Source organism: Notolabrus celidotus, chromosome 8 (genome assembly GCF_009762535.1).
Source record: "Notolabrus celidotus isolate fNotCel1 chromosome 8, fNotCel1.pri, whole genome shotgun sequence".
In the NCBI taxonomy this organism is placed as follows: Eukaryota; Metazoa; Chordata; class Actinopteri; order Labriformes; family Labridae; genus Notolabrus; species Notolabrus celidotus.
Window position 1 is genome coordinate 36,737,566 of NC_048279.1, and position 23,320 is coordinate 36,760,885.

The following is a 23,320-nucleotide window of genomic DNA, read 5'->3' on the forward strand; positions in this document are numbered from 1 at the left end:
CAGGAAGTGAGGGAGACTTTTTTTTTTTTTCAAAACTTTATTGTAAATGTAAATAACAAACAATGGGTACATTCAGATGGAGCACTCCTTGTTACAAAAATATCTGAAACAAACTGTACACATTGATAGCAGAATTTAACCTCCTCTAAACCCCTTGTATTTAATCAGAATGCTTTTAATATTCCTTCTGACCCTACTTTATTTTATTATATGTTACCCTTGTCATTGCTATTATTATTGTTATTATATTTTTTAACTATGTTAGTTCATTGTTGTATTCTCTGTCCCGTGTTGTAAGCTGCTGTAACAAAGAATTTCCCCCAATGGGAGACAAATAAAGAATATCTTATCTTATATGTATATCTGTTATATGGCTGGTGTGAAAATGTGATATACACCACAGTAATATGTTTTCAGTTTCAAAGGAGGTGTAATCTCTTGATAATGTAAGTTCAGTATGTGTGGTCTGAGTTTGTCATTGTTCCTGTTCATGTCTGATTGTTTAAATAAAAAAATAAAAGAACATTCAGATGGAGCATCATACATAAACAATCATTAAAGATACAGAAACAACACAGCTTCAGTTGGTAATTTAAGGTAAATGAGAAAATTATATATATATGTAGAAAATGAATAATAACATAAGTTAAGTAAGGAAAGGGAATAATTATTACAACTCAGTGAGGAGTTCTTTTATGGAATGGTATATCTTTAGTGCTCTTGGTCCTTTCATTACTTTCAATGATTTTAGGAACATTTTGAATTCATTTAGAAAAACAACAAATTTGGGGGGAGATTTCATCGTCCTGTTTTTATGAACAAAGAATTTTGAGAGGCTTAGAATTATGTAAATTCTAAATAAGAAGAATCCAAAGAAAAGACTAGTAGGTGCTGTGTATAATATTCTTATCAGGGTCGAAAGCAACGAAGAACTCTTACAAAAGATATAGAATAAATGGAATGAGGATCTTCATATTGTAGATGCAAAAACTAAATGGAAGGATTGTTTAAAACTAACATATAACATAAGCACTGATGAAAATCTGCACCTAATCCAGTATAAGCTAATGACAAGAATGTACTATAGTAGAGAGAAAATCCATAAATCTGACCCCAGCTGCTCAGAGAGAGGTTTAAAATGCAACTCCCACAGCGACTCCCTCACCTTTTGGTATTGTGCCAAAATTAGGACACCTTGGGATAATATTGAAACATGGATCTCTAAAATATGTGATTATAAAGTTCTCAGCAGTGATTTGACTTTTCCAAAACTGTGGCCAAATAAGACACCCGTCTGGATGTCACATTCTGTTTTCATCATTCGTTTTTAAGAAACTGATTCAGACACAAACAGGATCTATGAAATGAAATATCATTTCTTTGTTGTGTTTTTATTTATTTATTTGTTTTGAATTAAGATGACTAATTATTTATTATGAATTATAATAACTTTACTGTCAGACTTTAATTCATGAAGAGAACCAAGAGAACCAACAGGAACATCAACAGGAGAAAGAACTGAGCATGAATATTTACCTTCTATCTCTGATATTAGAGATTATGACACTATTACTTTATACAGTGAATCTGAGCAGATAGAGAACTCTGCAGCGTCCAATCAGGGACTGAGATTCCATAAGGGGGCGTGTCTGTGAAGGCTCCTGTTTCCTCTCTCATCGCTCGTCCGATTCGTCTCCTCCGTCCTCTCTCCTCCGTCCTCCTGGATCATCAGGACTCAGCTGATCCTCGGTCAACACATCCACCTTTCAGAAATCTTGCCACCTGATGAGAGAAGAAGACGGACAACAGAAGTCATAAATCAGTGTTTACAGAGAGTCCCTTCATCAGCTGTCAGGCAGTGATGCAGCAGAGACCACGATCCTGTTCCAACCAGACCCTAACCCACAAACAGGACCAAGTGCACCGAGGAAGAGAGCTGCTGAGAGACCCTGAACACATCACAAGAGCAGAGAGACGTTCACTGCTCACAGTGACCATGGATTCTAGTTTCTCAGAGACTCTGGAGGCCTGACCCCCCAGACCTCCATCAGGATGAGCTGATGGACTCTGGAGGCCTGACCCCCCAGACCTCCATCAGGATGAGCTGATGGACTCTGGAGGCCTGACACCCCAGACCTCCATCAGGATGAGCTGATGGACTCTGGAAGCCTGACGCCCCAGACCTCCATCAGGATGAGCTGATGGACTCTGGAGGCCTGACCCCCCAGACCTCCATCAGATTGAGCTGATGGACTCTGGAGGCCTGACCCCCAGACCTCCATCAGGATGAGCTGATGGACTCTGGAGGCCAGAGCTGGAGGCCCCTGAGGGTCTGAGTAGGAGCTGAAATAATCATCATGGTCTGAGAAGAACGCATCAAACGTAAACAGGTCTCAGACTTGAGTCCACAACAGGAGCTAGTTCTTGTCCTCTCATGTGGAAGGATCCATGAAGCTAACCGGTGCTGGACTAAAGGTCAGTCTCACTGCGTACGATGAGAGGAACATATAATGTGACATGAAGAACCAGATCAGCCGGATCACGAGCCACCACACTGTCCACCAGGAACCATGAGGACTGTGACCCACAGACGGGGAGTCCTGTTCACTGTGGGCCTCGGCCTGGAGGACAGAGCTGAACAGGGATCCTCAGGATCAGTGAGACCACATGTTCATACAAACACCAGCTGTGGTTTCTGGTCTTCAGCAGAGACCTGAACACAGAGCACATGGTTCACCTGCTATCTTTAACACCTATGCTGTGTGCAGCACGGCCTCTCAGCAGAACAGACCGGACCTGCTGTGATGAACTCACTGAAGACCTGCTCTCAGTTCAGGGCCCACTTTAAGAGTACAAAGGCAGGAAGGGTCCTGGTCCCACCACCTCTCTGAGCCCTCCAGCTGAGCTTCAGGAAGGGCTTCAGGTGTGTGAATGATCTCTATCAATCATTTCATCCCTTTGGAAAAACCACCCAGCAGGACTCCACGTTCACACGTCTGGGATTCTCTTCAGGTCCAGAAGCTGTTTGTGCTCTTCACACCATCAGGAACACAGAGTCCCAGAGTCCCTGATGAAGACTCCCCTCTCCATCAGCTGCATTAAACACTCTTTATTACACTGACAGGAACACACAGACTCCACCTCAGCAGGAGCAGACTGGCACACGGTCCCAGGATTAGACCTGCTCCCCATGGAGCTGCCCGAGTCTGCTGCCGGTCTGGTCGGCCATCTTTGAAACCCTCTCTGTTTGCAGTGAGGAGATCCGTCCACACCCAGTCCTTACTTGGAGTAGTGCCCGGAGTGTTTGCACTGACACACACAGAGTGACGCCTGAGCCTCTCTGTCATGATCAGCACCACGTCTAGTCTCTGATAACTGCTGATCCACCAAACCACCATGGCACAGTGAATGGACTGAGACTGTGAGGGTCCATCTGAAGCTGGACCAGCTCAGATCCTCCACCAGGGACTCAGTACAGGGGTCTTTAAAGGTTGGAACCCTTCCTCTCTACCTCTGAACCAAAGGTCCAAACAGTCTGAGTGTTGGAGGAGGAGCAGTCTCTGAACATGGTGGACTGCTGTCAGCTGTGATCCAGTTTCACTTCCTGCACACATGAACACAACAACAGCTGTCTTCACATGAAAACAAACACAACAAACTTCTGGCTGATCTGATTGGCTGTCTGTCCTCTCTCTGTGTTTTCATCATGAAGCCTGTCACTGTTCTCCTCTCACGGCCTCACTGAGGAAAGCAGACACTGGGAGGGTCGGAGGATCAGCAGACCATACTGGATCTCTGCGGTGATACCAACTGTGTTTATTAAAATCCAGATAAAACCAACATGGACTGAGTGGAACGATGTACTGACCTCAGAGTCTCCAGTCTGCAGTGAGGACTCTCCACAAGATCAGAAAGCGTCTTCACTCCTGAATCCTGCAGGTTGTTGTTACTCAGGTTCAGCTCTCTCAGATGGGAGGGGTTGGACTTCAGAGCAGAGGCCAGAGAAGCACAGCTGATCTCTGACAAACTGCAGTGCCACAATCTGAATGAAGAATAAATGATAAACCTTTAGAACACAATGAACCTGTTTGACATTATTTCATGTTTAAAATCTGTTCAGAGCTGAAGAAGGTTAAGAATGTAGACGTTTAGAAAATGGAAACTCCAAACACCTGAACTCAGCAGGATGCACGTTCAAATATGTGAACTTCACAAAGTGAAAAAGAGCTCTCATTAATAATGAAGACAATATGCTGCTACTTCAATACAGATTTACTGACTTCAAGTTAAAGAATGCTGCTTCATGGTAAGTCCAATAACCAGGCCTAGCTGTGGTTTTTACTGTCTGTGCTCAATCACACTTTGCCCTCAAATAGAACGCTACAAGCGTCAAACAGGAATGAACAAACACAAAACTGCGTCCTCTGAGGCTAATTAGCAGGCTAACTTTGAACTTAGTAAAGAAACAGAACAATAAGACGACTGACGGTTCAATGGACGCACAAATCACCTGAGATGGAGTTAACACTAACAAGCAGCAACACTCTGCAAACAACTGGGAACTAATGTATAAATTCTCTGTACTCCATGCAGCAGGCCAGCTGGTGTGAGAGCTGTGTCTGGGCAGCTCCTGGCCACCGATTGGCTAATCCCTCTCCACTGTCTTAAAGCAACAGGCAGCCTTTTTAACAGACTTTCTTTCTGCTGCTTTATTTGCAGCTTTTCCCACAAATCCAGCCTGAAAACTCGTTAGCTGCATGCTACATAAAGGAGCTAACAATGTTCAAAACTTGTCCACAAACACAACTCCATGCTTGAAGCTTGTGTCTTCCTCCCTGCTCCTGTGCTGTGAAGGAGGCAGGTGAGAACCGCTTCACTGACATGGGATTTCAAAATAAAAGCCCCATTGATTCAAAACAAAACGACTTATAATGCATGTGAAATAAAACACAAATGCAACTTAAATACCAAACTTCAACAAATTCTCGATTTGAAATACAAAAATATAAATATTATCATTTCAACAATTACAACAGAGGTAAAAGATGGTGTCTGACCTCAGAGTCTCCAGTCTGCAGTGAGGACTCTCCAGAAAACCACACAGCGTCTTCACTCCTGAATCCTGCAGCTTGTTGTAGTTCAGGTCCAGCTTTCTCAGATGGGAAGGGTTGGACTTCAGAGCAGAGGCCAGAGAAGCACAGCTGATCTCTGATAAACTGCAGCGCCAGAATCTGAATAAAGAATAAATGATAAACCTTTAGAACACAATGAACCTGTTTGACATTATTTCATGTTTAAAATCTGTTCAGAGCTGAAGAAGGTTAAGAATGTAGACGTTTAGAAAATGGAAACTCCAAACACCTGAACTCAGCAGGATGCACGTTCAAATATGTGAACTTCACAAAGTGTCAGCTCTTCATCTCTGCACGTGTTGAAGAGTCAACATCAAACCTGAGCTTCAAGTTAAAGTCTGCTGCTTTATGGTCTGTATGATGAGGACATTTAAAAGGTAACATCAAACATCTGTATGGTCTGATTCAAAACACCAGAAGGATTTCAAACTCTCACAGCAGCAGCTGTGATGTTCAGGAGCTGATATTTGAACCTGTGTTCCTTCTTTATTGTTCCTTTAAATCCTCATTAGAGCTCTTCTATCAGGAGGAACCTTTCACTGATAGATCTTTAATGTGGAAACTGGCAGCTCTCGTCTCATCTGACTCCACATGTCAGAGAGGAAACATCAGCCCATCACTCTGTGATCATTTCTCCTCATTTCAAGAACCACCAGTGGCTCCATCTATACAGACTCATGTTGTTCAGACAAACTATTAAAGCCAGCAGAACATCATTTCATACTTTCACAAAGAGCTTCAAGTAAAACAGACTCATCTATATTGATGCGTTTATAGAAGAATAACAAAGGAAACATCTATTTCTACATAAAGAGTGGAGCCATCAACTTTAAACACTTTCAGTTGAACTCTTCAGTCAGGAGCAATCAAAGCGTTTCATCAATATGTTGGAGATGGAATAAAATATGAGTCAGCTGTTTAAGAGGCTCAGAGTCAATGAAACAGGGCAGGACTTTCCTCTCATATCAAAGGGTTAAATGTGGAACTCAACATTTCTCTGCCAGTCACTGGACTCAACCAGAGAGGAAGAAAATAGACTTTAGCACAAAGACTCTCAGAGTGGATACGTAGAATATCAGCCTTATGTCTGCAGTTTAGAGTCCACAAAGCTTTCACATCAGATTCATCTCAGCACTGATGTTGTTCCCTCCAAGCACTGACACACAGAAGGGACTTTCTTTCTGCTGCTTTATTTGCAGCTTTTCCCACAAATCCAGCCTGAAAACTCGTTAGCTGCATGCTACATAAAGGAGCTAACAATGTTCAAAACTTGTCCACAAACACAACTCCATGCTTGAAGCTTGTGTCTTCCTCCCTGCTCCTGTGCTGTGAATGAGGCAGGTGAGAACCGCTTCACTGACATGGGATTTCAAAATAAAAGCCCCATTGATTCAAAACAAAACGACTTATAATGCATGTGAAATAAAACACAACTGCAACTTAAATACCAAACTTCAACAAATTCTCGATTTGAAATACAAAAATATAAATAGTATCATTTCAACAATTACAACAGAGGTAAAAGATGGTGTCTGACCTCAGAGTCTCCAGTCTGCAGTGAGGACTCTCCAGAAAACCACACAGCGTCTTCACTCCTGAATCCTGCAGCTTGTTGTAGTTCAGGTCCAGCTTTCTCAGATGGGAAGGGTTGGACTTCAGAGCAGAGGCCAGAGAAGCACAGCTGATCTCTGATAAACTGCAGCGCCAGAATCTGAATAAAGAATAAATGATAAACCTTTAGAACACAATGAACCTGTTTGACATTATTTCATGTTTAAAATCTGTTCAGAGCTGAAGAAGGTTAAGAATGTAGACGTTTAGAAAATGGAAACTCCAAACACCTGAACTCAGCAGGATGCACGTTCAAATATGTGAACTTCACAAAGTGAAAAAGAGCTCTCATTAATAATGAAGACAATATGCTGCTACTTCAATAAAGATTTACTGACTTCAAGTTAAAGAATGCTGCTTCATGGTAAGTCCAATAACCAGGCCTAGCTGTGGTTTTTACTGTCTGTGCTCAATCACACTTTGCCCTCAAATAGAACGCTACAAGCGTCAAACAGGAATGAACAAACACAAAACTGCGTCCTCTGAGGCTAATTAGCAGGCTAACTTTGAACTTAGTAAAGAAACAGAACAATAAGACGACTGACGGTTCAATGGACGCACAAATCACCTGAGATGGAGTTAACACTAACAAGCAGCAACACTCTGCAAACAACTGGGAACTAATGGATAAATTCTCTGTACTCCATGCAGCAGGCCAGCTGGTGTGAGAGCTGTGTCTGGGCAGCTCCTGGCCACCGATTGGCTAATCCCTCTCCACTGTCTTAAAGCAACAGGCAGCCTTTTTAACAGACTTTCTTTCTGCTGCTTTATTTGCAGCTTTTCACTCAGGTCCAGCTCTCTCAGATGGGAGGGGTTGGACTTCAGAGCAGAGGCCAGAGAAGCACAGCTGATCTCTGACAATCTGCAGCACCACAATCTGAATAAAGAATGAATGATGAAGATTAAAATGCATGTTGTATTAGATCATGTGTTCATGTTTTAAACATTACTACGCTCACTTTCAGTGAGTTGTGTCCATTTCTAAGAAGCACGTTTCCAATCTGGTGCTGATGATTGAAATGTTGATGGAGAACTTTAGAGATCTGAAACTTGATTCTTTAGAATCATCTCTTTCTATGGCCAGGTGTTCTCCTTATTGTTTCAAAGACTGCTGCACCTTTTGACATGTTCTAACAGATCTGATGTGCAGTTTCATCTTCATGGTGTTTATAAAGCGTCATTGATCTTTGATCTGATGATCTGAACTCCTGTTTCTTAGCTGCAGCACAAACTGTTCATTCCTTCTAACAGAGTGATGATTGTTGGAGGAGAGAGACGTTTGGTCTGTTCATGTTATAAATCACAAACAGTGACTGAGAGTTTGGTAGTGATGACAGAGTCCTTTGGAGATCTTCAAACAGACCTTGAGTCCTGCTCTGTTGTGATGTTTGGCTCGGTGTTAGGCTGCTGTTTAGGACTCTCAGCTCTGGACTGATGCTCACCTCTCAGCAGGTGTGTGTGTTTTCTCTGTACGGACCAGATCAGCTCCTGATCCCATGAAGACCATCACAGTTCTACTTTCAGCTTCACTGAGCTTTGAATGATGACTTTCTTTATTCTGCAGAGAAGCTCCAAATCTCTGCAGCCTGTTTGTATCTGCTAACATCAGATCAACAGCATGGTTCACACCCTCACACACCCTCACACACCCTCACACACCCTCACACACCCTCACACACCCTGACACACCCTCACACACCCTCACACACCCTCACACACCCTCTCACATACCCTCACACACCCTCACACACCCTCACACACCCTGACACACCCTCACACACCCTCACACACCCTCTCACACACCCTCACAAACCCTCACACACCCTCACACACCCTCACACACCCTCACACACCCTCAAACACCCTCACACACCCTCACACACCCTCACACACCCTCAAACACCCTCACACACCCTCACACATCCTCAAACACCCTCACACACCCTCACACACCCTCACACGCCCTCACACACCACATCCTCACACACCACACACCTCACACACCCTCACACACCCTCACACACCCTCACACACCCTCACACACCCTCATACACCCTCACACACCCTCACAAACCCTCACACACCCTCACATACCCTCACACACACACCCTCACAAACCCTCACACACCCTCACATACCCTCACACACACACCCTCACAAACCCTCACACACCCTCACATACCCTCACACACCCTCAGACACCCTCACATACCCTCACACACCCTCACATACCCTCACATACCCTCACACACCCTCACACACCCTCACATACCCTCACATACCCTCACACACCCTCACACACCCTCACATACCCTCACACACCCTCACACACCCTCACATACCCTCACACACCCTCACATACCCTCACACACCCTCACACCCTCTCACACACCCTCACACACCCTCACACCCTCTCACACACCCTCACACACCCTCACACACCCTCACACACCCTCACACATCCTCACACACCGTCACACACTCTCACACACCCTCACACCCTCACACCCTCACACACCCTCACACCCTCTCACACACCCTCACACACCCTCACACACCACCTCCTCGTCCGTACTCAGATCATCTTCACCGTCTAACGGAGCTCAATGTGAGAGGGGAACAAACTGTCAAACATTTCATTCTCTCTTCTTTTAGTTCGTCTATCAGAGGCTCAGAAACATCCTCAGATAAGGGATCAGTCGAGTCCTGAAGAGTAACAAACTAAAACTTTGAAACCTGAGTCACTGATATCAATCAATCAACCAATCAATCCATCAATCCATCAATCCATCAATCAATTAATCAATCAATCAATCAATTAATCAATCAATCAATCAATCAATCAATCAATCAATCAATCAATCAATCAATCAATTAATCAATCAATCAATCAATTAATCAATCAATCAATTAATCCATCAATCAATCAATCCATCAATCAGTAAACTCACATTAGAGTCTCCAGTCTGCAGTGCGGACTCTCCAGTCCAGCTGATAGATGCTTCACTCCTGAATCCTTCAGGGTGTAGTTGTCGCTCAGGTGCAGGTGTCTCAGATGGGAGGGGTTGGACTTCAGAGCAGAGGCCACAACTTCCCAGAGAGTCTCTGACAGGTAGCAGTGATGAAATCTGTGATGATCCAAAGAAAACACAAGTTGTTATGAAGACACTCTGAATTGACTTCATAGATTGAAGGACTGAACAGTTTGACACATCCTGTTAAAATGTAAACCTGATGGTTTCACAGGGTCAGGGTTCATCTCTCTGGTCTTTGACCTGGACTCGTTCATCTTTCATTTGCTTCATTTTCAGATGAAGGAGGAGAAACAGAGTTAAACTCTCAGAACGTCTGTGAATGTGATCTGATCCCACGTCTGTCTTCCAAATGTAGCCCCATAAGGACGGGACCAGAACCCGTTTTTAGAACTTAGTGAACAGAGACAGTCCACACAGGGGACCTGTCTCTGCTGCTGCTTTCAGGTTCATGTGTATGAGTGGGAAAATGGAGCGCCTGCTGCAAGACAGCACTAAAACACTGGACTAAATGAGACGTAGAGATTGAAATCACAAGTCTTGAATTGAACGTGCTCGTTAGCTGAGAGCATGAAGTTTCTATCTTCAGTTGATTGTGAACGTCTGAAGAACTCATTCAGAGCTCACATAGTTAACAAACTGAGAGGGGGTCATTATTTTCACCATAATGTCATCATCAAGACGTCCTCACAGTCTCAGTGTTCACATCAAAACACAGGGGTGTTTAAGGTCTCTTAGAAAGTCTGAATTTTCAGGACTGTTCTCAGATATTCATCAGATGTGAAACTTTGTTGGAGGACGTGTGTTTCCTGCTCCGACTCTTCTCTACACCAACAAGAGAGAAACAGCTGTCTGTGTGTTTCTCAGAGACTTGAAACAGAACTTTGAACTCAGAATACTGATCCTGGATCTTTACAGAAGCTTGAAAAAGCACATTTCACAAAGTGCTTTGTTAACATGGATCCTGGAGCTGAACATGGCAGTGAAACATGTAGAGCACTGAAGTAGATGTTAGAAAGAGGAGGGTGACCCCGAGCATCCTCTGTCTACACTTTAAAGTTCCCTTCAACCCTTCTCCAAAATGAAAGCATGAGCAGCATCAAAGTGTCTGAGGCTTCAGGAAATCAAACAGCTCGCTCCTTCAACTTTGACAACAGCACTTATCTGAAGAGGTGGTCTGAAAACACCTCACAGAACCTAAGCCCGTCATTCTACTGCCCTCACTGATGATGTGGAACACTGCTTTCAGTCTGTGGTTTCATGCTGCTGGGACTCCACCTCTCCATCTGTTTGCATGCCTCCTCACCTCAGCAGTAAAGAGAGAGGGAAACATTTCATGACAAACGGCACAAACACAACAAACCACCTGAAAAGACCTTTTTGAATCCACTTTACACCGAGCTGAACAAACCAACACTTTTCACAGACAGCTGAAGAACCCCTGAGACATCACACAGCTCAGGTACTTTAGACCATGACCAGGTGGAGGTCTAAAGAGGAGCACACTTGTGTTGGTATCTAAAGAAGTGAACTGTCAGTCTTTCCTGATTGATGATGTTAATCCCTGATGGACTTACCGAGCCTTCCTGCAGTTCCTCACAGCTGGAATCAGTCTCCGTCGTCCCTCCAATGATGTGTTGTACTTCTCTAGATCTAACTCATCCAGAACCTCCTCTGACATCTGCAGCATGTAGGCCAGAGCAGAGCACTGGATATCAGAGAGTTCCTTCTTTGATCTGTTCCCTGACTTCAGGAACTCTTGGATCTCCTGATGGACTGAGAGGTCGTTCATCTCCGTCAGACAGTGGAAGATGTTGATGCTTCTGTCAGGAGAGATCTTATCACTGTTCATCCTTTTCAGGTTGTTGATGACTCTTTGGATCATCTCTGGACTGTTGTCTGTGTGACCCAGCAGACCTCCTAAGAGTCTCCGGTTTGACTCCAGAGAGAGTCCATGAAGGAAGCGGACAAACAGGTCCAGGTGACCGTTCCTACTTCTCAGGGCTTTCATCATAGCTCCATTCAGGAGGTCTTCAAGAGTTGAAACTGCTGTGTTCCTGTCTTGTTCCTCCAGAAAAGCCTCCAGTACCTTTGTGTTCCTGGTTGTGGAACAGTGGAACATGTAGACTGCAGCCAGAAACTCCTGAACGCTCAGATGAACAAAGCAGTAGACTGTTTTCTTGAAGATCACACACTCTCTTTTGAAGATCTCTGTACAGAGTCCTGAGTACACCGAGGCCTCTGTGACATCCAGACCACATCGCTCCAGGTCTTCTTGGTAGAACATGATGTTTCCTTCCTCCAAATGTTCAAACGCCAGCCGGCCCAGCTTCAGGAGAACTTCCCCGTCAGCCTCCATCAGCTCCTGAGGACTGGTCTCAGGACCCTCAGCGTACTTCTTCCTCTTCCTCTTGGTCTGGACCAGCAGGAAGTGTGAGTACATGTCGGTCAGGGTCTTGGGCAGCTCTCCTCTCTGCTCTGTGCTCATCATGTGCTCCAGAACTGTAGCAGTGATCCAGCAGAAGACCGGGATCTGACACATGATGTGGAGGCTCCTGGAGGTCTTGATGTGTGAGATGATTCTGCTGGACAGATCTTCATCACTGAACCTCTTCCTGAAGTAGTCCTCCTTCTGGGCGTCAGTGAAGCCTCGGACTTCTGTGACCCTGTCAACGCGTGAAGGAGGGATCTGATTGGCTGCTGCGGGTCGAGAAGTGATCCAGACCAGAGCTGAGGGGAGCAGATTCCCCTGGATGAGGTTTGTTAACAGCAGGTTTATGGATGAGCTCTGTGTGACGTCAGACACAACCTGAGTGTTGTTGAAATCCAGAGACAGTCTGCTTTCATCCAGACCGTCAAAGATGAACACCAGTTTACAGACAGCCAGCGTCTCTGCTGGGACCTCCTGTAATGTTGGATGGAACTCATGGAGCAGCTGGAGGAGACTGTACCGTCCCCTGATCAGGTTCAGCTCCCTGAATGAAAGCAGAACCACCAGACTGAGGTCCTGGTTCTCCGAGCCCTCGGCCCAGTCCAGAGTGAACTTCTGCACTGAGAAGGTTTTTCCAACACCAGCGACGCCGACTGTCAGAACCACTCTGATGGGTTTCTGTGGACCAGGTAAGGCTCTGAAGATGTCCTGGCACTTGATGGGAGTGTCCTGGAGGATCTTCTTCTTGGAGGCGGTCTCCAGCTGTCTCACCTCATGTTGGGTGTTCACCTCTTCACTCTGTCCCTCTGTGATGTAGAGCTCAGTGTAGATCCTGTTGAGGAGGGTTCTACTTCCTGTTTCCTCACTTCCTTCAGTCACACGCTCACATCTGGTCCTCAGACTGGTCTTGTGTTGATCTAAAACCCTCTGCAGACCACCTTTCAACAGAACAGAGAAACAGACAGCAGCTGAACATCTTGTGATTCTTTTGGTTGTAAACAAACGTTGACTCAAAGAACCTGAAAAGAATTCAAGGTTAAAGAGTCTTTGAGGCCAGACATTACTTTGACGTAGTTCAAATGTTCTTCTCAAAGGTAAACACAGGATGAGACACACAGAGCAGAGGTGTATGCTGGAGCAGAGCCAATCACTTCAAATGTCATGATGTTTCTAAAGATCTTAGAAAGATCGGAGATGTCGGAGCTGTGTGACACAACAACTGTCTCTGTGTGGAAACAACAAGCAGTGTTTTCAGACATGATGACATCAGCACACTGTTGTATGCTCTTACTTTGTAAAGTCCTGCTCTGACGGTCTGTCTGAGGTCCAGCACCGCAGGACGGCTGCTCCTCCACAGAGACCGGCTGCTCCTCCACAGAGACCGGACTCCTCTTCCTGTGAACACATTTCTTCATCACTGACATGATTTGATGAATTTTGTTGTGAGATATCAACATGTGAGCGACACTGTGTGAGAGCTCAGACGCTCACAGAGATCAGTCACACTTTTCTGCTGGAGTTCAGCCTTCAGTCTGTAAAAAGAGAAAGACTCATTTCATCTGAACTCTCCTGCTCTCACAAAAACTACAAACTGCTCTCCTATGAGGCTGCTGTGTTCACCATTCAGAGATCTGTCTGTAGTTTGTTATTAACACAATCTCTTCCTGCTGCTCCTTCACAATAAAAGCCTCCATTCCTGCTGCTCCTTCACAATAAAAGCCTCCATTCCTGCAGCTCCTTCACAATAAAAGCCTCCATTCCTGCAGCTCCTTCACAATAAAAGCCTCCATTCCTGCAGCTGCTTCACAATAAAAGCCTTAATTCCTGAAGCTCCTTCACAATAAAAGCCTCCATTCCTGCAGCTGCTTCACAATAAAAGCCTCCTTTCCTGCTGCTCCTTCACAATAAAAGCCATCATTCCTGAAGCTCCTTCACAATAAAAGCATCCATTCCTGCAGCTCCTTCACAATAAAAGCATCCATTCCTGCAGCTCCTTCACAATAAAAGCCTCCATTCTTGCTGCTCCTTCACAATAAAAGCCTCCATTCCTGCAGCTCCTTCACAATAAAAGCCTCCATTCCTGCAGCTCCTTCACAATAAAAGCCTCCATTCCTGCAGCTCCTTCACAATAAAAGCCTCCTTTCCTGCTATTCCTTCACAATAAAAGCATTCATTCCTGCAGCTCCTTCATAATAAAAGCCTCCATTCCTGCAGCTGCTTCACAATAAAAGCCTCCATTCCTGCAGCTCCTTCACAATAAAAGCATTCATTCCTGAAGCTCCTTCATAATAGAAGCCTCCTTTCCTGCAGCTCCTTCACAATAAAAGCATCTATTCCTGCAGCTGCTTCACAATAAAAGCAGCCATTCCTGCAGCTCCTTCACAATAAAAGCATCTATTCCTGCAGCTCCTTCACAATAAAAGCCTCCATTCCTGCAGCTCCTTCACAATAAAAGCCTCCTTTCCTGCAGCTGCTTCACAATAAAAGCCTCCATTTCTGCAGCTCCTTCACAATAAAAGCTTCCTTTCATGCAGCTCCTTCACAATAAAAGCCTCCTTTCCTGCAGCTCCTTCACAATAAAAGCCTCCATTCCTGCAGCTCCTTCACAATAAAAGCCTCCTTTCCTGCAGCTGCTTCACAATAAAAGCCTCCTTTCCTGCTGCTCCTTCACAATAAAAGCCTCCAGTCCTGCAGCTCCTTCACAATAAAAGCCTCCTTTCCTGCAGCTCCTTCACAATAAAAGCCTCTATTCCTGCAACTCCTTCACAATAAAAGCCTCCATTCCTGTAGCTCCTTCACAGAAAAAAACCTCCTTTCCTCCAGCTCCTTCACAATAAAAGCATCCATTCCTGCAGCTCCTTCACAATAAAAGACTCCATTCCTGTAGCTCCTTCACAATAAAAGCATCCATTCCTGCTGCTCCTTCACAATAAAAGCCATCATTCCTGCAGCTCCTTCACAATAAAAGCCTCCATTCCTGCAGCTGTTTCACAATAAAAGCCTCCTTTCCTGCAGCTCCTTCACAATAAAAGCATCCATTCCTGCAGCTCCTTCACAATAAAAGCCTCCATTCCTGTAGCTCCTTCACAGAAAAAAAACTCCTTTCCTCCAGCTCCTTCACAATAAAAGCAGCCATTCCTGCAGCTCCTTCACAATAAAAGCATCTATTCCTGCAGCTCCTTCACAATAAAAGCCTCCTTTCCAGCAGCTGCTTCACAATAAAAGCCTCCATTTCTGCAGCTCCTTCACAATAAAAGCTTCCTTTCCTGCAGCTCCTTCACAATAAAAGCCTCCTTTCCTGCAGCTCCTTCACAATATAAGCCTCCATTCCTGCAGCTCCTTCACAATAAAAGCCTCCATTCCTGCAGTTCCTTCACAATAAAAGCCTCCTTTACTGCAGCTCCTTTACAATGAAAGCCTCCTTTCCTGCAGCTCCTTCACAATAAAAGCCTCCTTTCCTGCAGCTCCTTCACAATAAAAGCATCCATTCCTGCAGCTCCTTCACAATAAAAGCATCTATTCCTGCAGCTGCTTCACAATAAAAGCCTCCATTCCTGCTGCTCCTTCACAATTAAAGCCTTCATTCCTGCAGCTCCTTCACAATGAAAGCCTCCTTTCCTGCAGCTCCTTCACAATAAAAGCCTCCATTCCTGCAGTTCCTTCACAATAAATGCCTCCATTCCTGCAGCTCCTTCACAATAAAAGCCTCCATTCCTGCAGCTCCTTCACAATAAAAGCCTCCATTCCTGCAGCTCCTTCACAATAAAAGCCTCCTTTCCTGCTACTCCTTCACAATAAAAGCATTCATTCCTGCAGCTCCTTCATAATAAAAGCCTCCATTCCTGCAGTTCCTTCACAATGAAAGCCTCCTTTCCTGCAGCTCCTTCACAATAAAAGCCTCCATTCCTGCAGTTCCTTCACAATAAATGCCTCCATTCCTGCAGCTCCTTCACAATAAAAGCCTCCATTCCTGCAGCTCCTTCACAATAAAAGCCTCCATTCCTGCAGCTCCTTCACAATAAAAGCCTCCTTTCCTGCTACTCCTTCACAATAAAAGCATTCATTCCTGCAGCTCCTTCATAATAAAAGCCTCCATTCCTGCAGCTGCTTCACAATAAAAGCCTTCATTCCTGCAGCTCCTTCACAATAAAAGCATTCATTCCTGAAGCTCCTTCATAATAAAAGCCTCCTTTCCTGCAGCTGCTTCACAATAAAAGCAGCCATTCCTGCAGCTCCTTCACAATAAAAGCATCTATTCCTGCAGCTGCTTCACAATAAAAGCAGCCATTCCTGCAGCTCCTTCACAATAAAAGCATCTATTCCTGCAGCTCCTTCACAATAAAAGCCTCCATTCCTGCAGCTCCTTCACAATAAAAGCCTCCTTTCCTGCAGCTGCTTCACAATAAAAGCCTCCATTTCTGCAGCTCCTTCACAATACAAGCTTCCTTTCCTGCAGCTCCTTCACAATAAAAGCCTCCTTTCCTGCAGCTCCTTCACAATAAAAGCCTCCATTCCTGCAGCTCCTTCACAATAGAAGCATCCTTTCCTGCAGCTGCTTCACAATAAAAGCCTCCTTTCCTGCTGCTCCTTCACAATAAAAGCCTCCATTCCTGCAGCTCCTTCACAATAAAAGCCTACTCCTGCAGCTGCTTCACAATAAAAGCCTCCTTTCCTGCAGCTCCTTCACAATAAAAGCCTCCATTCCTGCAGCTTCTTCATAATAAAAGCCTCCTTTCCTGCAGCTCCTTCACAATAAAAGCCTCTATTCCTGCAACTCCTTCACAATAAAAGCCTCCAGTCCTGCAGCTCCTTCACAATAAAAGCCTCCTTTCCTGCAGCTCCTTCACAATAAAAGCCTCTATTCCTGCAACTCCTTCACAATAAAAGCCTCCATTCCTGCAGCTCCTTCACAATAAAAGCCTCCATTCCTGCAGCTGCTTCACAATAAAAGCCTCCATTCCTGCAGCTCCTTCACAATAAAAGCATCCATTCCTGCATCTCCTTCACAATAAAAGCCTCCTTTCCTGCAGCTCCTTCACAATAAAAGCCTCCATTCCTGCAACTCCTTCACAATAAAAGCCTCCATTCCTGCAGCTCCTTCACAATAAAAGCCTCCATTCCTGCAGCTGCTTCACAATAAAAGCCTCCATTCCTGCAGCTCCTTCACAATAAAAGCATTCATTCCTGCAGCTCCTTCATAATAAAAGCCTCCTTTCCTGCAGCTGCTTCACAATAAAAGCCTCCATTTCTGCAGCTCCTTCACAATACAAGCTTCCTTTCCTGCAGCTCCTTCACAATAAAAGCCTCCTTTCCTGCTGCAGCTCCTTCACAATAAAAGCCTCCATTCCTGCAGCTCCTTCACAATAAAAGCCTCCATTCCTGCAGCTGCTTCACAATAAAAGCCTCCATTCCTGCAGCTCCTTCACAATAAAAGCCTCCATTCCAGCAGCTCCTTCACAATAAAAGCCTCCTTTCCTGCAGCTCCTTCACAATAAATAAACGGCCTGAAACCACCTGAAGGTCTCACTGAGGGACAGTCTGAGCTGGACTTGTTCTGAGCCCTGATCTGTACAAGAAGAGTAAAGACTAGAAACTCTGTCAGGTCAGTTTAGAGTACAAACAGGGTCTTACTTTGAGTCTGAGGGTCCAGGTTCAGCACTGAAGTTCAGTGGTTCACCTTTAGACCGGTCACTCCTCAGAGACAGACGTCCAGAGACTTCAGACTCTGCTCTCTGTCTGATGAAGTCAGCTCTGCAACACACAACACAACATGTTCTTCTTCTTCTTCTTCTCACATGAATACATTCTGCAGTTTGACGGCTGCTGTTTCTAAAAAGGAGAACTCAAGTCAGTGTTAGTCCACTTAGATTATCATCATCATCATCATCATAATAATCTTTATTTATACAGCACTTTACTAAACAGCGTTACAAAGTGCTTTACAAACAGGAAAGAAACTAAAAGACAATAAAGAGAAAGGAGAGGAAGACAAGGACTACATTTGAAGAGAGAGAAAAACAGCTGGGAGTGAACAGCAACAAGAAGTCACAGAAAGGAAGAGAAAACAATTCAAAGATCAGAAATATAAAGAATAAAAAGATGAAATCATTCAATAAGAACATCCTGCCAGTGATGCTGCCTGAAGAAGAATAAAAACCTCTGGATTCAAACACGCTCAGGGGACGTCTCCACACAAACAGAGTTTATACAGACGACTCAGTTAGTACCAGTTATCTTACTTTGAGTCTGAGGGTCCAGGTTCAGCACTGAAGTCTGGAGAATAACCTTTGGACCGGTCACTCCTCAGAGACAGACGGCCAGAGACTTCAGACTCTGCACGGTCCTCCTGTTCCTCCACAAAAACACTCATCTAGTGACACACACACACACACACACACACACACACACACACACACACACACACACACACACACACACAGTATCAGAAGCTGGACTGGACTCATGAAGCCCTGCACCTGAAACACCTGAAGCCCTGAATGCATCCTCCATTTGAATCCAGCAGGGATCTTTAGAGAACCTTTGATGTGATCCAGACTCTATCAGGACCTGGGCAGCAGGAGACGGGATCAGGCAAACCCACGTCATTACAAGCTCTTTCAGAAAAAGGGAACCCATGGGTCACTGCGCCGGCTTTGTGGGTTCATCATCATCTTTATTTTCTAAGACCGGCCCCAAAGAGTGTGGGCCCACCTGCAGAACACCAGGCGGACCAGAGATCCAGTCCAGCCCTGTTTGTGATGAAACCAGAGGAGGTCTACCAAGAAGTGAAGAGATGCACATGATTCAGACTCCATGACTTCATCTCTGCCTGATACCAAGTCCTTCTACTCACAGGAAGAAGCTCATGCACAGGGCCTGGCGCCTGCAGTCCTGCTGCTTGTATTATTATTATTATTTCAATAAATACACTACAAATTTAATTTTAAAAATAAAGACAGAAGGGAGTTATCTTTCTTTATATTTATTTACAAATATTTAAAAATATATTTTAATTATAATTAAATTAAAAAAATAAAGAAGTAAGTTCTGTTCTTTTTTAATACTTCTATTTACAATCGATACATTTATTTCTCAACATTTAATTCAATAAAGAAAGATGAGTTATTTTTCATTAATACTCTTATTAATAATTATTTATTGAATATATTTGTCATCAAATCTTAATTTAAAAAGAAAGAAGTGTTATTGTTCTTTTATTTTTCTATTTAAATATATTACTCAAATATATTTATATCCTAAATCTAATTTAAAAATAAAGACAGAAGTGAGTTATTTTTCTTTTGTTTACCTTTATTTACAAATATTATTTAAATATATTTATAATCAATTTAATTTATAAAATAAATAATTTAGTTCTGTTCTTTTCTGATTAATGTATTTATCAAAATTAACTTTAAAATAGAAAGATGGGATTTTTTTACTTTCATAATTTTATCAACAAATATTTATTACATATATTTACAATCAAAATTTAATTTAAAAATAAAGACAGAAGTGAGTTATTTTTCTTTTATACTTTAACAATAATGTTTTACATATATATGTTATCAAATTTAATTAATCAATAAGAAGAAAGTTCTGTTCTGTTTAATACTTCTATTTACAATTGTTCTACTATTTATCAAAATGTAATTTAAAAATGAAACTTGTTCTTTATCGTTAAAACTTTATTAACAAATATGTATTTAGATGAGGAAAGAAGTGTTATTTTCTATTTGTTTAATATATTTGTATCTATTTGTAGTTATTTATCAACAATTTATTTCTATTTTTCTTTTGTAATTTATTTACATTTAATAAATATATTTGTATTCAAAACTTAATTCAACAAAGAAAGACGTGTTATTTACAAATATTAATCAAATATATTTATAATCTGAATTTAATTTATAAAATAAATAATTAAGTTCTATTATTTTTGTTATACTTCTTTGTTAAATGTATTTATCAAATTTAATTTAAAATAGAAAGATGTGATTTTTTTACTTTTATAGTTTTATAAACAAATATTTATTACACAAATTTATAATCTAAATTTAATTTAAAAGATAAAGAAAGAAGTGAGTTATTTTTCTATTATTCTTCTATTTACAAATATTTATTAAATATATTTATAATCTGAATTAAATAATAACAATAAAGAAGTTCTGTCCTTTTTTTATACTTCTATTGACAAATGTTAAATGCATTTATTAAAACTTTATTTAAATAAAAAATGTTATTTTCTTTTGGAAATTATTGCTAAAAATTTAATAAATATATTTCTAATCTTAATTTAATTTTTTTTTAAGAAGAGTTATTTTTCTATATTTTTATTTACAAACATTTATTAAATATATTCTTATCAAAATTAAATAATAAAATAAAGAAGTAAGTTCTGTTCTTTGTTCATACTCATATTTACAATTGGTTAATTTTTTTATTAAAACTTTATTTAAAAAAATATGTTATTTTCTTTTGTTATTTATAATCTAAATGTAATCTAAATTAAATTTTAAAATTAAAGAAAGAAGTGAGCTTTGTTCTTTTTGTATTCTTCTATTTACAATTGTTAAATGTATTTATAAAAATGTACAGAAATAAACGAGATAAAAACAACCATCAGACAAACTTCATACCTCTGTCATAAAAGACTTCTACACCAACAAGTTGTTCCATAGTTCTGTTAGCATCATGAAGCTTTAGTGGGCCTGCCTCTTTATATCCAGCCCACCAGGGGGCAGTATACAGCGCTCCACAGAGAGCCCTCCTAGATGTCAGATATTATTATTATATCACACGTTTACTCGGTGATGAAGACTCGCTGCCTTTAAGTATTGTAATGGTGCAAAAAGTCAAACTTCACAGGCTTCATGTTATCAACAACCTTTATTGGAACGTCAATGTACTGTGGGGGTCCAGAGACACAAATGGGGGGTCGTGGAATGTCTTCCAAATGTTTTGTTCTTTTTATAGCTGTCTAAAATATTACATTTTACCCATTCTAATAAAAATATTGACAAAAATAGAAACTAACCTTGAAATAAAACCTTGAAAATAGAGAATGTGATGAGTTTTCTGCCTTTCTTTTTGCCAGATGGCTTTATGACAGTCATCTGGCTTTTTCCTTTCACTGACAGTAGTTTAAATATGTCATGCATTTAGTTAAAGGTGACATATCCTGCAACATGTTCTTTTTAATGGTTCTCTCCCTGAAATCTGTGTCCCTGTCTACAAACCCCCTGAAAAGTCAAAGACTCCATTCTGCCCCTGTTCTGATTTCTCCACCTTTCTGTAAATGTGTGCTGAAACCAGCCGTTTCAGTTTTCAGTGTTTTTCATACGTCACAACGCCATCCGGTCTGTAACAGGAAGTCAGAGCTCGGAGCTTGTTCAGCCCATAGACTGTATAAAATACAACTCAACCCCTCCTCCGTTTTCATTCCCTGCACACATGTGTGCTAACAAGGAGCTTAGGAGGGAGGCATGCTAGTTGTAGGCTGTCTTAATAAACACAAAGGTCGCTTTGACTCCCCACGTCTGCAGATTTGAAGATCTAGTGGATGATTTTTATTTATCATGGAAAAGTGCTAGCGCTAGTTAGCATAGCCACATAGCTACATGTTGGTAGCTGTGTACCAAGACACACGTCGACATGCTGACAAATAAAACAACAAGAAACACTAAATCTGTGACCAATGGTTCAGAAAGGTCCTGCTGCAGGCGCCTCTCCGTCAGGATCAGATTCTGGATCAGATTCAGAGGGTTGAAGTAACGCGGGTCTGTGAGCAGCCGTGTATATTCAGCCAACATGTAAACATTAGATCAACGTGCTGGACAGCCGAGGACACACCCACTTCCTGAGGGGGCGTGGTCAGAGAGAAAACAGCCTGTTCTGAGCAGGGCTGCAAAAGAGGGGTTTACAGGCAGACCAGAATCTGATTTCAAAGTGTTTTTATGAGCAATAAACTTTAAAGACATGTTTTGGGGACCTCTTAGACCAATATATGTTGATGAAAAAGAGCAGAATATGTCACCTTTAAGGCTCAAACAAGAAGAAGAAAAAGGAGTGATCAGTGTGATGACGCGGAGGTACGGACGCCCTTAGAGGACATTCATGTATGCAATTTAATCTGAGCCGGCTGCAAGTCCGAATCAAAGACATGCAGAGATATATCATGCAAAGAGTTTTACATGCACACAAAAACTAAACACACCAAAAGTAAACAAACAGCGTCTCCTTTATCTGACATTAGACTCAAACATTTCACCTGCACCATCCGGGGTCAGATATCTCACCATCAGCTGATCTAAAGTAGGCCTGCAGGTAACGGCTGTTTTGATAGTCGAACACTCAGCGGCTCTTATTCAGCCATCAGCTTTTAAATTCAGCTGGAGATATCTTTAGGACCAGATCCAACAGAACAGTCAGACTACAGACTACATAGCTTTACATTGGTTACTACATACTGTGTTTGAATTTAGTCTGTAGTCTGTCTGTTCTGTTGGATCTGTGTTGCAGTACGCTGGGTCAGACATCACTGGATTTCCGGTTTCGGAAAGCGGAAGTAAACAACGACCAAGCTGATAGAGAAACTGCTTCTTTAGCATCACTTGTGATTTAAAAAGTGAGGAAGCAGGGGCGCTGCTGGCCTAGCGGTCCAAGTGCACCACGTACAGAGGCTACAGTCCTCGTCGCAGGTGTCACCGGTTTGATTCCCGGCCGGTCGAACATTTCCTGCATGTCTTCCCCCGCTCTCTACTCCCCACATTTCCTGTCTCTCTTCAGCTGTCCTATATAATAAAGGCAAAAAGGCCAAAAAATATAACTTTAAAAAAAGTCAGGAAGTGGTTTATATGGAATTCAATAACTTCCACAGCATCCAAAAATGGATTTCCTCCGTCAAGAAAGAAGGAAAAAGAAAAAGCTGAACGAGCGCTGTGCATTGTGGGAAACAGGACGTGAGGCAGACTGGTCTGATGCAGACTGTGAAATGTTCCTGAATCAGCAGACATCCTGGGAGTTTATCATACTGCAGATTTCACTCTTGTTCACTTACTACAGACTGAATTTAGACCACATCAGTACGTACTGCTAGGATAGGAGGAGGTTTC

General features: G+C 42.5%; 1 protein-coding gene across 1 annotated transcript; it reads right to left on the reverse strand.

Annotated features, from left to right (window-relative positions):
* Nucleotides 1–25: 25 nt before the first annotated feature.
* LOC117816963 (NLR family CARD domain-containing protein 3-like) lies at nt 26–19,021 on the reverse strand. Its single transcript, XM_034689373.1, has 9 exons — nt 18,918–19,021; nt 18,446–18,571; nt 17,838–17,957; nt 13,498–13,601; nt 11,353–13,144; nt 9,695–9,871; nt 6,670–6,843; nt 3,869–4,042; nt 26–1,782 (listed from the first exon to the last, which is right to left on the reverse strand). The coding sequence occupies exons 1-9, from the start codon at nt 19,019–19,021 to the stop codon at nt 1,767–1,769; spliced, it is 2,787 nt and encodes a 928-aa protein (XP_034545264.1). The 3' UTR covers nt 26–1,766.
* Between the last annotated feature and the right edge of the window lie 4,299 nt (nt 19,022–23,320).